This window comes from Pelecanus crispus, chromosome 2 (assembly GCF_030463565.1).
Source record: "Pelecanus crispus isolate bPelCri1 chromosome 2, bPelCri1.pri, whole genome shotgun sequence".
NCBI classification, from domain to species: Eukaryota; Metazoa; Chordata; class Aves; order Pelecaniformes; family Pelecanidae; genus Pelecanus; species Pelecanus crispus.
Window position 1 is genome coordinate 149,537,972 of NC_134644.1, and position 12,292 is coordinate 149,550,263.

At 63.6% G+C, this 12,292-nt stretch overlaps 1 protein-coding gene across 1 annotated transcript; it reads right to left on the reverse strand.

The window, feature by feature from the left end:
- Positions 1-236: 236 nt before the first annotated feature.
- On the reverse strand, positions 237-11,546 carry GDF6 (growth differentiation factor 6). Its single transcript, XM_075705978.1, has 2 exons — positions 11,210-11,546; positions 237-1,117 (listed from the first exon to the last, which is right to left on the reverse strand). Exons 1-2 carry the CDS (start codon positions 11,544-11,546, stop codon positions 237-239), a joined length of 1,218 nt encoding a protein of 405 aa, XP_075562093.1.
- Positions 11,547-12,292: the final 746 nt, after the last annotated feature.

Sequence of the window (12,292 nt, forward strand, 5' to 3'; positions counted from 1 at the left end):
CCCGCACGGCAGCCGCGGGCAGGCGCTGCCCGAGCCCCCGCAGCCGCCGCGGGAAACGGGCGCCGGGGCCGCTCCTCCGCTCCGCTCCGCTCCTCCGCTCCGCTCGGCGCCGGCCGCCCGGCCCCTCCGCCCCAGCCGCGCTGCGGGCGGGCGCGGGGGTCCCCGCTCGCCGCCGCCGCCGCCGCCGCACCTCCGCCAGCCGCAGCCCCGGCTGCCGCCGAGGGGCGTCCCGCCCGCTACCTGCAGCCGCAGGACTCCACCACCATGTCCTCGTACTGCTTGTAGACCACGTTGTTGCCCGCGTCGATGTAGAGGATGCTGATGGGAGTCAATTTGGTGGGGACGCAGCAGCTGGGCGGCGTGGAGCCGGGGTCCATGGAGTTCATGAGGGTCTGGATGATGGCGTGGTTCGTGGGCTCCAGGTGGGAGCGCAGCGGGAAGTCGCAGACCCCCTCGCAGTGGTGGGCCTCGTACTCCAGCGGGGCGATGATCCAGTCGTCCCAGCCCAGCTCCTTGAAGTTGACGTGCAGCGGCTTCTTGCTGCAGCGCAGGCGGGACTTCTTGCCGTGCCGCTTGCCGTGCCGGCTGGCGAAGGCGGTGCGGCGCTGGCGCCGGGGCGGCGGGCGGCGGGCGGCGGGCGGCGGCGGCGGCGGCGGCGGCGGCGGCGCGCCCAGCTCGGCGCGCAGCTCCCCGAGGAGGCTCCGCCGCCGGGCGCGGGTGAAGACCACCAGCAGCGCCCGCTCCTGCGGCGGCCGCGGCCGCCGCCCGAAGCCCAGGCCCCGCAGGTCCAGCCGGCGCGGCGGCCCGCGGCCCGCCGAGGCCCGCAGCTCCAGGCACAGCCGCTTCCAGGGCCGCTGCTCCCGCAGGCCCTGCCGCACGTCGAAGACCTCCCAGCCGGCGGCCGGGGCCGCCCGCAGGTCCAGGGCGCGGGAGTCCAGCGGCCGCGGCGAGAGGCAGGGGAAGAGCTGCATGTGCAGCGGGGCGGCGGGCGGCGGGCGGCCGCGGGGGGCCCGGCGGAAGAGCCGCAGCTCGGCCCCCACCAGCTCCTCCGTCTCCGAGAGGGTCGACACATCAAACACATACTGCTGCCGCCTCAAGGGAGCGGGCGAGAGATCGTCTGCGAGATAAAAAATAATTACAGTCAGCGGCGCTCGGGGGGGGGGTCTGCCGAGAGGTCTCTGAGGAGGGGAAGGGCGGGCAGGGGCCGCCGGCTGCCCGGCCAGGGCCGCTCCTGCCCGCCTCAGCCCCGCTCCGGGACCAGGGCTCCACCGGGAGCCGCGGGAGGGCGGGGAGGAGGAGAAGGCGAAGGCGAAGACGAAGGCGAAGGAGAAGGCGAAGGAGAAGGCGAAGGAGAAGGAGAAGGAGAAGGAGAAGGAGAAGGAGAAGGAGAAGGAGAAGGAGAAGGAGAAGGCGAAGGCGAAGGCGAAGGCGAAGGAGAAGGAGAAGGAGGGGAAGGAAAAGGAGAAGGAGAGAGAAGAGAAGAGAAGAGAAGAGAAGAGAAGAGAAGAGAAGAGAAGAGAAGAGAAGAGAAGAGAAGAGAAGAGAAGAGAAGAGAAGAGAAGAGAAGAGAAGAGAAGAGAAGAGAAGAGAAGAGGAGAGAAGAGGAGAAGAAGAGAAGAGGAGAAGAAGAGAAGAGAAGAGGAGGAAGAGGAAGAAGAAGAAGAAGAAGAAGAAGAAGAAGAAGAAGAAGAAGAAGAAGAAGAAGAAGAGGAAACAGCAAGGAGGTATGGAAGGACCCGCACCAGGCAGGAGACTGCTCTCCCGCACCAGAAGCAGCCCCTGCTCCCCGCACATCCTCTGCCCGTCGGCCCCGCCGGCAACGTGGGACTGCCAATGTTTGCGTGCTCACGTGCATCACGCACGCATACATACATGTACACATATATATTCTCCTTCAAGAGAAAAACCTGGACTTCTTTTTTGACACATTGGTGTACGAAGCGCAGCGCAGAAAGCAAACCAGATTCCCCTGAGCTGCTTTCCAATAAAATGTTTACAACCCAGCAAATACAAAAATTCCCAAAGCCCCTGGGTTTCCCCAGAAGCTAGTAAAGCTTGTGTAGATTTCAATAGTAAAAGTGTCACTGGAGCCTCTGTTCAGCAGCCCCTCGCCGCTTTTCCAAGCTCAGCCCGCTCCAGGGGTAGAAACGGAGACTAAAGAAATATACAGCCCCCTGTTATTTATTGATATCAAAGGTCATTGCGATTCCTAATCAGTGTATTTCACAACCTCGGCTCCACCTGACAGGTCTGGGGGAACCTCCGGGGGGGCAGGAGGGACAGCGGGATGATTTATGGAAACCAAGACCTTCAGACGCGCCACGGCAATGTAAAAATCGGCGCGGATTAACGTGCAGTTAATGGGTGCGGATTAGCACACGCGAAAAGCCGCCCGGCGTCGCGGCGCGTTCGTTCCCCCAGACGCCAAAAGGGAGACGGAGCGGGGACGGGGACCCCGCTCCGGGAGCCCACGGCGGAGCCTGCCCGCCGGCCGAGCGCACCCCTCCCGCCCCGCGGGGACCCGCCGTGGGGGGCCCCCACGCACCCACGCGGCGCCCCCGGCCGCGGAGCTGGGTGCCCGCCGGCCACCGCACGCCCGCCCTGGCCCCGGGGGGAGGCGGCCGGAGGGGGGGCCGCTGCCCTCCGCCTCCCCCGGGCGTGGGGTGGCGCGGCGGGGGGAGCGGTGCCAAAATAGGTCAGTCCCTTCACGCATCCCGGGGAATTTGGACCCGGGCCTGCCGCATCCCCGCCCCCGCCGCCCGCTTCGGGCTCGGCGGTTTCCCCGCGGCGGGGCTGCTCCTTCCCCAGCGAGGAGAGCGCAGGCTGGAGCCAGGGGCAGCCCGGCCGGCCCCGCACCCCTCTCGGGTGGGAGTCTGCAAAAAACGCACGCACAGACCGAAAAATGCCGTCACAGCCCCAGGTGACGACAACAGCGGCTCTATCGATGGGCTGAAAAGAACAGTGAAATCCAGCCGGAGCTGCCTACGGGCGCTGGACGGTCTCGGCAGCGCTGCAGGGACGGAGCAGGATTTGCCCCATGGGGCGCTTGGTTTGGGGGTGCTCTTCCTGCCCACCACACGCTTGTGGCCGGGGGCTGAGGTGCTCTTGGGTGGCGGGACGTGGGCACGGCAGCTCAGGAGAGCTCTGGGGCCATTGCCCCTTCTTCAAGGGGGTCCCGGGCAGGACTGGGGGCTTCAGACAGAACGGGATGTGCATCCCTCGGGCAAGGACGCGCGGGTCCCCTTCCTCCTTCTCCTCCTTCTCGCCTTTGGCTTTCCCTGCGCCCAGCATCTATCAGGTGCCCGGGCATCCGACACGGCGCAGCCGGGTCCCCCGGCCCCGCCGAGTTGCCTCCCACCTTCCTCCGACGGCTCCAGCGACCGTCGAGGAAACCGGATCAGCGCCTTCCCCTGCCTGGGCCCACGCCGGCTTTAGGGTGTGGGCAGAGCCGGGCCTGGGCACAGCTCCGCTTTTAAGCCATCTCTCTGCTTGCGGGGGGGCTTAGGCTTGGTTTCAAAGGGAGATGCTCCCCTGTCGCGATGGGGTGGAGCATCCTGCACCCCCCCGCCTCCCCGTCCTACTCCTGGCCGGTGCCCCCACCCTGGGGCCCCCGCATCCCTGCCCGGGTGCAGGAGCAGGCTGGCACCGCCCGGGCTTTCGGAGAAGGGGAGGGCAGCCCTTGCCAGGGGGGTGGGGGGACGCGGAGGTGACAGCGCGGCCCCCCGGGAGCCCCCAGACAGGGGGTGACATCCCTGCGGGCGGGTTAGACGGGAGGGAAGCGGGGAGAGGCTGAATTCCCCGGGGGTCCCCGCTGCTGAAAGCGGTTTGTAAAGGGTCTGCAGCCCCCCGTGGTGCGGCGGGGCGGGGGGAAGGCAGCTCCGGTCCCGCGGTGTCAGGGGCTCGCTCAGAGGTCGCTCCCCAGCAGCGTCCTTGGAGGCTCCAGCCCGGCGGAGGTCGAACGCGTTGCCCGGCCGCTCCGGCTGGCTCGGTGGCCTGGCACGCTGGGGACAGGGCCGAACGGCGGAGGAACGTGCCCCCGGGCAAGCGAGTCTCCTGAACCGGGCTTCGGCAGCACCGGCTCGGCGCTGGAAAACTCCCGCTGGGTCATGCAGCTGCCGGCGGCCGCTCCTCTCCCCGAAAGGGGCAGGGCTGCCGGTTGTTTCAAATAAGCAGCTTTGAATCCGATCAGATAAACGCTATTTATTCACTCTTGTAACCTAATAATTCCAGATGAATACATAATCCTAACCCAGTACTGGCTCGCTCCCAGCGCCGTCGAGAGGGTGGGAAAAGCAGCGGAGGGCGGGGAGGGAAAGCGGTACCTCCGGAGCCTCCACAAAGCGGGGAGAGCCGGGTCTGGTTTGGGGACCCTTTGTTCCAGCGAAGCTGCCGCCTTCCCAGCACACAACGAGCGGCGTGGGGACACCCTGGCTGCCCCCCTCCCTCCGTGCGAGGAGCACACACGGATCGGGGCTTGTCCTCTGCGCTTTTCCTTTCAACCCAAGCAGCGGCTGGGGGGCAATCCGGGGTGTCTAGCAGCCGGCTGGAGACCTGCCTTTTTCCCAGGCCAGTCGAGGCTGTCATTATCCTTATTGCCGTCACCGAAATATTTGGAGAGAGAGCAGCAAACTCATCTCACATCCAGCCGGGCTGGGGAAAGCCACATTGCAGAAAATGCACCGGAGAGGTGTGTTTATGTCTGTAACGTTAATTTAGACGAATGTTAGTTACGCGGGTAAGTGTTAGTTTTATTTCGACTCTCCGTTGTTTTGTTTTTTTTTTTTTTTTCGGGCGAAGATAAAGTATTGGGAGCGGGAAGGGGCGGGGTGGGGGGGGGGAGGGAAAGAAGGGAGTATATCTGTCTGGAATTTACGCGTGTGCCAGCGGTGGGGGACGAGAGCAGCCCCGCTGGGCTCTGCCCTTCCCAAAGCGGCCGGGCAGCGGCGTGCCCTGCGCTCCCGGGGGCGGGGGGCGGGGGGGCCGGCCAGGGCCGGGGGCTGCGCCGGGCCCCCGCCGCCGCCTCCCCGCTTCCCTCCTCTCCGAGGTGAAACGAATGGCTGGGCTGGGACGTCTCCTTTAACTCCCTGCGTGAACCCTCTCCCGCTTCCCGGGTTGGCTTTCTCGCCGGCAGCCTGGGCTTTGAGGCGAGCCGGGGGTTAACGAAGGCTACACAAAGTTTCCCTTTTCATGGCAGATCAGGTACTGGGCTCCCAGCCAATTCATCAGGGCTCAGATCTTAACTTTACATCACGGCAAATTATGCCCAAACCACATTCAAGAAGAATTTTCCCATTCCCAAATTCTCTTTCAAGCCATATTTAAACTCGCAAACCAAAAGCACATTTGCAGTTTAAAGACCCTTTGCAGGCGCTCGCTCAATAATAATCTGGAAATTAAAACATATATCCCTCGTAATTGCTAGGGGCTGCCCACACGTTGTCTGCAGAGTCGCAAGGCTGACAGGTATTCCTCTCGGAGCATTACCCGAGCGGTGGAAAAGAGGGGCTGACTCTCCATGTGTGGTATTTCTCCGGGTTTCAATTCCGCGTCTCCCAGCGCCTGCCTCGCCGTGGTTTTTTATTACACCGAGTGATTAGATTTAAATGTTTCGTTCGCTTCGCTATCGAGTAACTGGGAAAGACCACACCTTCCTCGGACGAGTTCCCAACCCTGCCAAAACCCCGGCGAGCTGATGGAGGGCTGCTTCCATTTGTTTTTTGGGTTGTTTTTTTTTTTTTTTTTTTTTTTCCGCCCCCTCTGAGCGGGGAGGCACCTGGCCGCGATGTACCTTTGATCACCGCTTTACCGTACGTGCTCCGGGACGCTGCCTGCCCTCGCACCGCTCCCCGGCTCGCCGCTGCCGACGGCCGCTTCCCGCCGCTTCCCGCCGCTTCCCGCCGCTTCCCGCCGCCTCCCCGGTTCCCAGGACCGACGCTCGGCCCTCGGGCGCAGAGCGACCGCCGCAACACCCGCGGGGCTCCGCGCCCCTCGTCGGTCGGCATCGCCCCAGGAGATGCGCCGGGGCGGAGAGGGGCTTCCTTGGGGGGGTTCTACCTGCTGTGACAGACATTAACCGAGTCCCTTTCCCTTTCCCCGTTTGCGGCCGATTCGCTACCCGAGATGCTTCGATCGAGGGGAAACCATTCCTCCGAAATTATTCGTGTTGTGAAAATCGGACTGAATATTCCCAGCGCTCGGAGCTAAGGAATGGAGCGAGGGGACGCTTCGGAGGGTATTTCTGAGCCATGTATGTGGAAGCGCCGGGATACAGCAACACAACATACAGATCTGGCCACAACTAGCAAGGACTGAAACGTCCCCTTTCGCTCAGAAACCAGACTTCAGGCACGCAAGGACGCCCAACCTCTGTTCCAGCCTGCCCCGAAATCGCAAGGAAACGAGCGTTTCTCCGATCGGCTGCTTTTTTACTATAGGACTACGAAGCGAGGAGGAAAATGAGGAGGGCGAGGCGCCCGCCTGCCGTGCCCAGCGCCGGGCTGGCCCCGGGCTGCGCCGGGTTTGCTCCCCGCGGGGCCGCTCGGCTCCCGGTTGGGGCTGCGGCACGGCATCGCCCCGCCGGCGGTGGAAACTAAACACCCCCGAAACCGAGAGCTCCGTCCTATAGTCCTCAAAAAAAAAAAAAAAAAACAAACCAAAAACCAAAACGCGGCCTCTGAGCAAGCTCCGCAGGGGGGGAGGCTTCTGGATTTAAAAATTAAATAATTAAAAAAAAAAAAAATCAGGAGCCACCGGAACGGCTTGATAGGCTTTAATTACTCCTTCTCGTTAGCAGAGCGGCTCCGCGGCCGCGCACCGCCCCGCCGAGCTACCTGTGCGCTCCGCGGCCGCGGGGCTCCCTGCCCCGGCTCCTGCGGGCTCGGCTTTCCCCAGGCCGCCCTCCCCGCCCCGCTGCGCCCCGCTGCGCAGCCCCCCGCGCCCTCCAAAAGAAAACAAACAAACAAACCAAAAGTAAAAAAGACACCCCCTCCGAAAGCCCCGATTTCCAGGAGGGAGAGCCCCGCGGTGCGGCCGCGGCTCCCGCCCGCGCCGCAGCCCCGCGCAGCGCTCCGCTCCCTCCCGCAGCTCGGCGGGGGGGGGGGGGGGGGAAGAACCACCCCAAACCCCCAAATATCCTTCAGGCGCAGGCAGCGCGGAGCCGCAGCCCGCTCCCCCACCGCCGCCTGCCCCCGCCTGCCGGCTCCGCGGGCGCGGAGGCCCGGCCGCTGGGCCGGGCCGGGCCGGGCCGGGCCGGGCCGGGCCGGGCCGCTCGCTCCTTCCCCGGGCGCACGGCGGGGATGGGAAGCGGCTGCTCGCTGCCGCGCTCCGGCCGTCTGGTCTGCATTAGTGCTTTTATAAGGGGCTCAAACAAATCGAATACAAGGTCACCAAATAATTAACAGTTGTGAATTCCCTCCTTCCCCATTAAAATACTTCCCTGCTTATATTTCATTTTCCTTCTGCCAACGACAACACTGCCTGGGCAAAGGCGCTGCACAGATTACACTATATTGCAGCTTTCGGTCCACCCAGAAACCCGCTGTTTTGCATAAACATGTTGCACTAGATGAACTTCAAGTGGGATTTACGCTCTTTTCTTCTGCCACATGCACAGCCGGGCCATTTCCAGCTTCTGCACACGGGATCCCCCTTTCCTCCTGCCCCCTCTCCTCACCCCCCCTCCCCACCCTAACGGCAAGAGCAAAATAACGATGGTCGGACCCCTGCCCATTTGAATCAGCTGCCTCGCAACTGGAACACGAAACTGCACGAAGAAAATGGGGAGGGAAAAAAGGAGACGATCTCGACCCATTTCGGTTTCCCCGTCCCTTAGGCGCGGAGCTCAGCATTTCGTATGCGGGAGCCCGGCCGCGGTATCGCTGCTGCGGACAGCTCTGCAGGCACAAAAGGGGAAGGCGAGGTGAACCCACGGCAGCCGGCCCCTGTGGCATTCCCTTCCCACGGGAGAACCCTTGGAAAATCGGGCTCCCTCGCACGCCGGCTATTTCTTTTTTGTTTTCGGTTTGTTGCGAGCCGTGCCGCGTTTCTTGCTAGCTGTGGGTTTACTTGTTTATAGCTCCCTTCCCCAGCTCCCTCCCGCTCTCTCTTTTTTTTTTTTTTTTTTTTTTTTTTCCCCCTGCCTGGTGGAGTCCTTGCAGTTCCTAATTGTCCTGCCTTACTGTGGAGCTCCAATGCTGGGGGTCCTGAGGCCAGCGAGAGCACCATCTGCGTTTTAATGAGTTACTTCATGTGCCAACAGTAATTTTCCTACATTCAGCTAGGTCCTGTCTGATCTTGCGACCGTAACAAGGGGGAGCGAGTGGGGGGCGGGAGGGGGTGGAAAAGGGGGAATCGCAAACCCTTTCCCCACTTTCTGCGCTCTTTTTCTATCGCTGGGAAAAAATTATATATATATATATATTTTTTTTTTAGAAAAAAATGCTCTAGTGCGGCTTTCCTCCTTTCGAGCTAGCCTGAAAGCGATCCTACTAGCTCCAAGCGGGAAGGAAAGAAAGGAGAGGGGAAGAGGAGCGGTTGCGGGTGCCCGCAGCCGGGCGCTCGCCCCTCTCCGCTGCGGAGGGCAGGGCCGGGCCGGGAGCGGGCAGGAGCCGGCAGCCGAGCTGCCTTTCCCGCGGGACGCTCCCACGGACACGCAGGCACAGCAGCCCACGCCGTGCGGGAAGGGCGTTTCTCGGCTGGACTAAAAGCTGCTTCGCCCTCCTCTCCGGGCTGTTGTCCCCCCGAAATCCTGCGACGAAGGATGCCGTGCGGGCAGGAGGGACGGCCACCGCCGTCTCCCCCGGAGCTGCCGCTTAGGTAAAGAGCAGCCCATCTAATTGGGTCAATTTGGGCGGCTATATTGTCTGCAAATGAATTGACAGAAACTCCCCCCCCCCCCCCCCCCTCCCCGCTTTCCCTCGGCAAAGACTGTTCATCATCAGCACAACTCCAGCTCGCCAATTAACTGGGCTAGGAGCCCACGGGGAGGTGGGCAGTAAAATAGCTACCACTTCAGAGGAACGGAAGCTCTCTTGAAGTTTTTTGGTGATGTGCCATTGGCTGGTCCGCTTCATTATGGGAGACAGGACAATATTTGATATGTTATGACATGAACACTCAATTAGATCACTGAGTTGAAATACTCCAATCAGTGGCTTGATGCTAAGCAACCCTCAGAAGGTCCAGCAGAAGGTCACAGCCTGTGACACATCAAATCAAAATCAATGGGGAAAAGTGAGGCTTTTACTTAATCAAACCAGGACTTCTGTTAGCAAATCACTTCCCCCGGAGTAGAATCTCCCATGCAGCGAGATGAGCTAAATTTGTTAAATTAACTGTCTGTCTTCTGGTTATCAAGAATAAGATGATCTTGAGCGCGGCTCTATTTCCCCGCGGCTCGCAGAATTAGCACCCCGTTTCCTCGCCGGGGGGGAGAGCGGGACAGCGCGTTTCTGAGGGCTGAACTTTCAAACCGTGTTTCTAGAAAGCGAGTCCCCTCCGCCCCCACACCCCCTTTATAACAGCGACGAACAACCCCCATAAGGCCAAGGCGGAAAGCAAACCCCCCGTGTCCCCTCTCCCCTCGGAAACGGCTGGGCGCTTCCGACCGCGGGGGGAACCCACCGTGGGCGCTTCCACGCACCCACCCGAGCCCAGCGGGGCGCGACGGCCACCGGGGCGGGAGGGGAAGAGCCCCGCCGAGCCCCCTCCGCGGGGAAGGACCCCCCCGGGCTGGGGGTGGCGATGGGCAGGGGGCTGAGCCGTGGGTGGCGGCGAGGCGGCGGAGGGGGTTGGTTTGGGTTCGGTTCGGTTTGGGGAGCGGGCGGCTCCCGTGGCTCCAGGGAGCCGGGAGGCTTTCCCGGCGCTGCGTTTTGCCCTGAAGGGGCTGGGAAGCGGGGGGGTCGGGGGGGCTGGGCGGCTCCCGGCAGCCGCTGCCAGCCGCCGGCAGGTACACGGGCAGGGTCCCGCGGGGAGGGGGGGCGCGGAGGGAGGGGAGGGTCTTCACATCGGGGAGGGGGGGAGAGAAGGGGGGGAGAGTTCTTAACCTTCATTAAGAACCTGTTCATTAGTCTGTCGTTAATGGCTCGCAAACCAGGGTAATGTAAAAAAAAAAAAAAAAAAGAGAAAAAAAAAAAGAAAGAGGGGGGGTGCATTTTGAGGGAAGGGAAATTCTCTTTTCCTCTGGATCGCCGAGAAACCTCCACCCGCTGCCCCGAGTACGAGCCGTAGATAAAACGACGAGCGAAAAGCAAAGCAGGGCCCCGGCCGGCGCTGCAGGTCGCGGAGGGGTCCCGGGAGCCCCGCGGCACCGGCGCTGCCCGGGGACAGCGCGGACGAGGCCTGGGGCCCGGCTGGCCCCGGGCTCCGCCGCCCGCCCCGTCCTCTCCCCCCCTCGGGGCTCCCCGCCGCGGGGCCGCCGAGGGCCCGGGGGAGCGGACCCCGCTGCCGCCCCCGGCCCGGGGGTGGGCGAGGGGCGGCCCCGCACACGCCAGGCTCGAAGGAGCGAGGATGCGGCCCCGAAGCAGCCGGCGAGTCCGCTCCCCGCCCCCCACCCCCCCCCTCCCGCTGAGCCCCGGGAATTACCTGGGCTTTGGGCCGCCCCCCGGCAAGCGGGGCCGGCTGCGTCCCAGCCCCGGCGCTTTCAAACGGGGCTGGTGCTCTTCCAGGTGACCCCGATAAAACGACCCAAGGCGAGAGCAGCTTTAGGCAGCGAATGTTTGCCCTCGGTCAGTTTGAACTTGCTATTTGCCTTACAGCCGCAGCGATAAGAGCGATCCTCTCGTCGGCAGACGGAAAGAAACCAAAAGAGCGATTTTTTTTTTTTTTTTTTTTTTTTTTTTTCCCTCCCCCTAAGGTTGCATTTACACCCACAGTGCGCTTGCAAAGCTGCGGCGTGTTTCCCACCACCCCGCGATGATTCGGGGGCGAACACGCGTGTTTCTCGCACGCTGCATTTACGGCTGCTGCGGGCCGGGTTTAGCCCCGCCGGGGCAGTTTGCTTTAAAATAAAACAACGCGATCCACAATTTACCGAAAGAGCCACTTTTCTGCAATACCGAGGCGGGGTGAAAAAAAACACCAGTGACCGATGCAGCGCCCTCCCCGCCTCCCCAGCGGGGCGGCAGCCGCGCAGCGTGGAGTGGCCGCGGGAAGGGGGGCCCGCAGCCCCGAGGGGACGGTGAGGGGCGGGGGGGGGGGGGGTAAAACTTACCTCGTCCCCTGTCTACGAAACTAGTGATGGTGTTGGCGGATTTGGACGACTGAAAGAAGCTGGCGTTGATGCCCAGTTTCTCCGCGATGGAGTAAGTCCTGAACAGAGACAGCATGTACTCGTGGGGTTCCGCCCGTGGGAGCGCCCGGCCCACGGCGTGTCCCCCTTGCCGCGGGCGGTTCTCCCGTGGGGACCGCGGCACCCTGCGGCCCCGTCCGCCCTTGGAGGAGGCGGCGAGCTCCGAGGCGGCGGGGAGGGAAGCTGGGAGGCAGCAAGGTAAATCCCAGAGGAGGCTGGCGAGCAAGGCGGCGGAGAGCAGAGCCCGGCGTGCATTCATAGCGAGAGGCGGCGGCGGTGGGGAGGAAGAGGAGGGCGGCCCGACGTGCGGCTCCGGCGGCCCACGGAGCGGCGCGGGGACTGCGCGGCGGCGTGGTGCGGAGCGGGGACTGCACCCGGGCGGGCTCGGCCCGGAGCAGCCCGCCCCGCCCCGTGGGTACCGCCCCGCCGCGGACCGCCCCGCGGGGGCGGGCTGGGTGCCCCCCACGGGGGCACCCAGCCCGCCCCCGCGGGGCGGTCCGCGGTGGGGCGGGACACCCCGCGGTCGGGTGCTTGGGGGTCCCTTTGCTCCCTCCTCGCTGTGGACCCCACGCGGGAAGTGGACAGGAGGGCCGGGGAGAGATGCTGCGCGTCTCGCTGCCAGCCTTTTGGGTACCACTTCCCATCAACCGGCCAGCGCTCCGGTGCGTCGCGGGTGCTGTGGTTTCGGCTGTGGGCAGACGCCAGCGGTGCTAGCTCCGTATTCCCACGGTTGTGTGCCTGCTGAGGACTCAGCACAAAGCAGGGGTCTCTCAGGACGGAGAATTTGGCAGAAAGTGGGGGTCTCGCCATGGGATGCGCCAGGGCCCAGCTAGTGGGCAGCCTTGAGGCAGGCCCTGCCACCCATCAGAGAGGCACAGGAAAGCACGGGAGTGAAGACCCAGAGACCATTCCCCTCTCAAAATCTGCACAGCCACCAAGAAGGGACCAGCCTGACAGGAGCACCGTACCAGGCTGGGGCCTGGGAAAACACAACGCTGGGCAGCG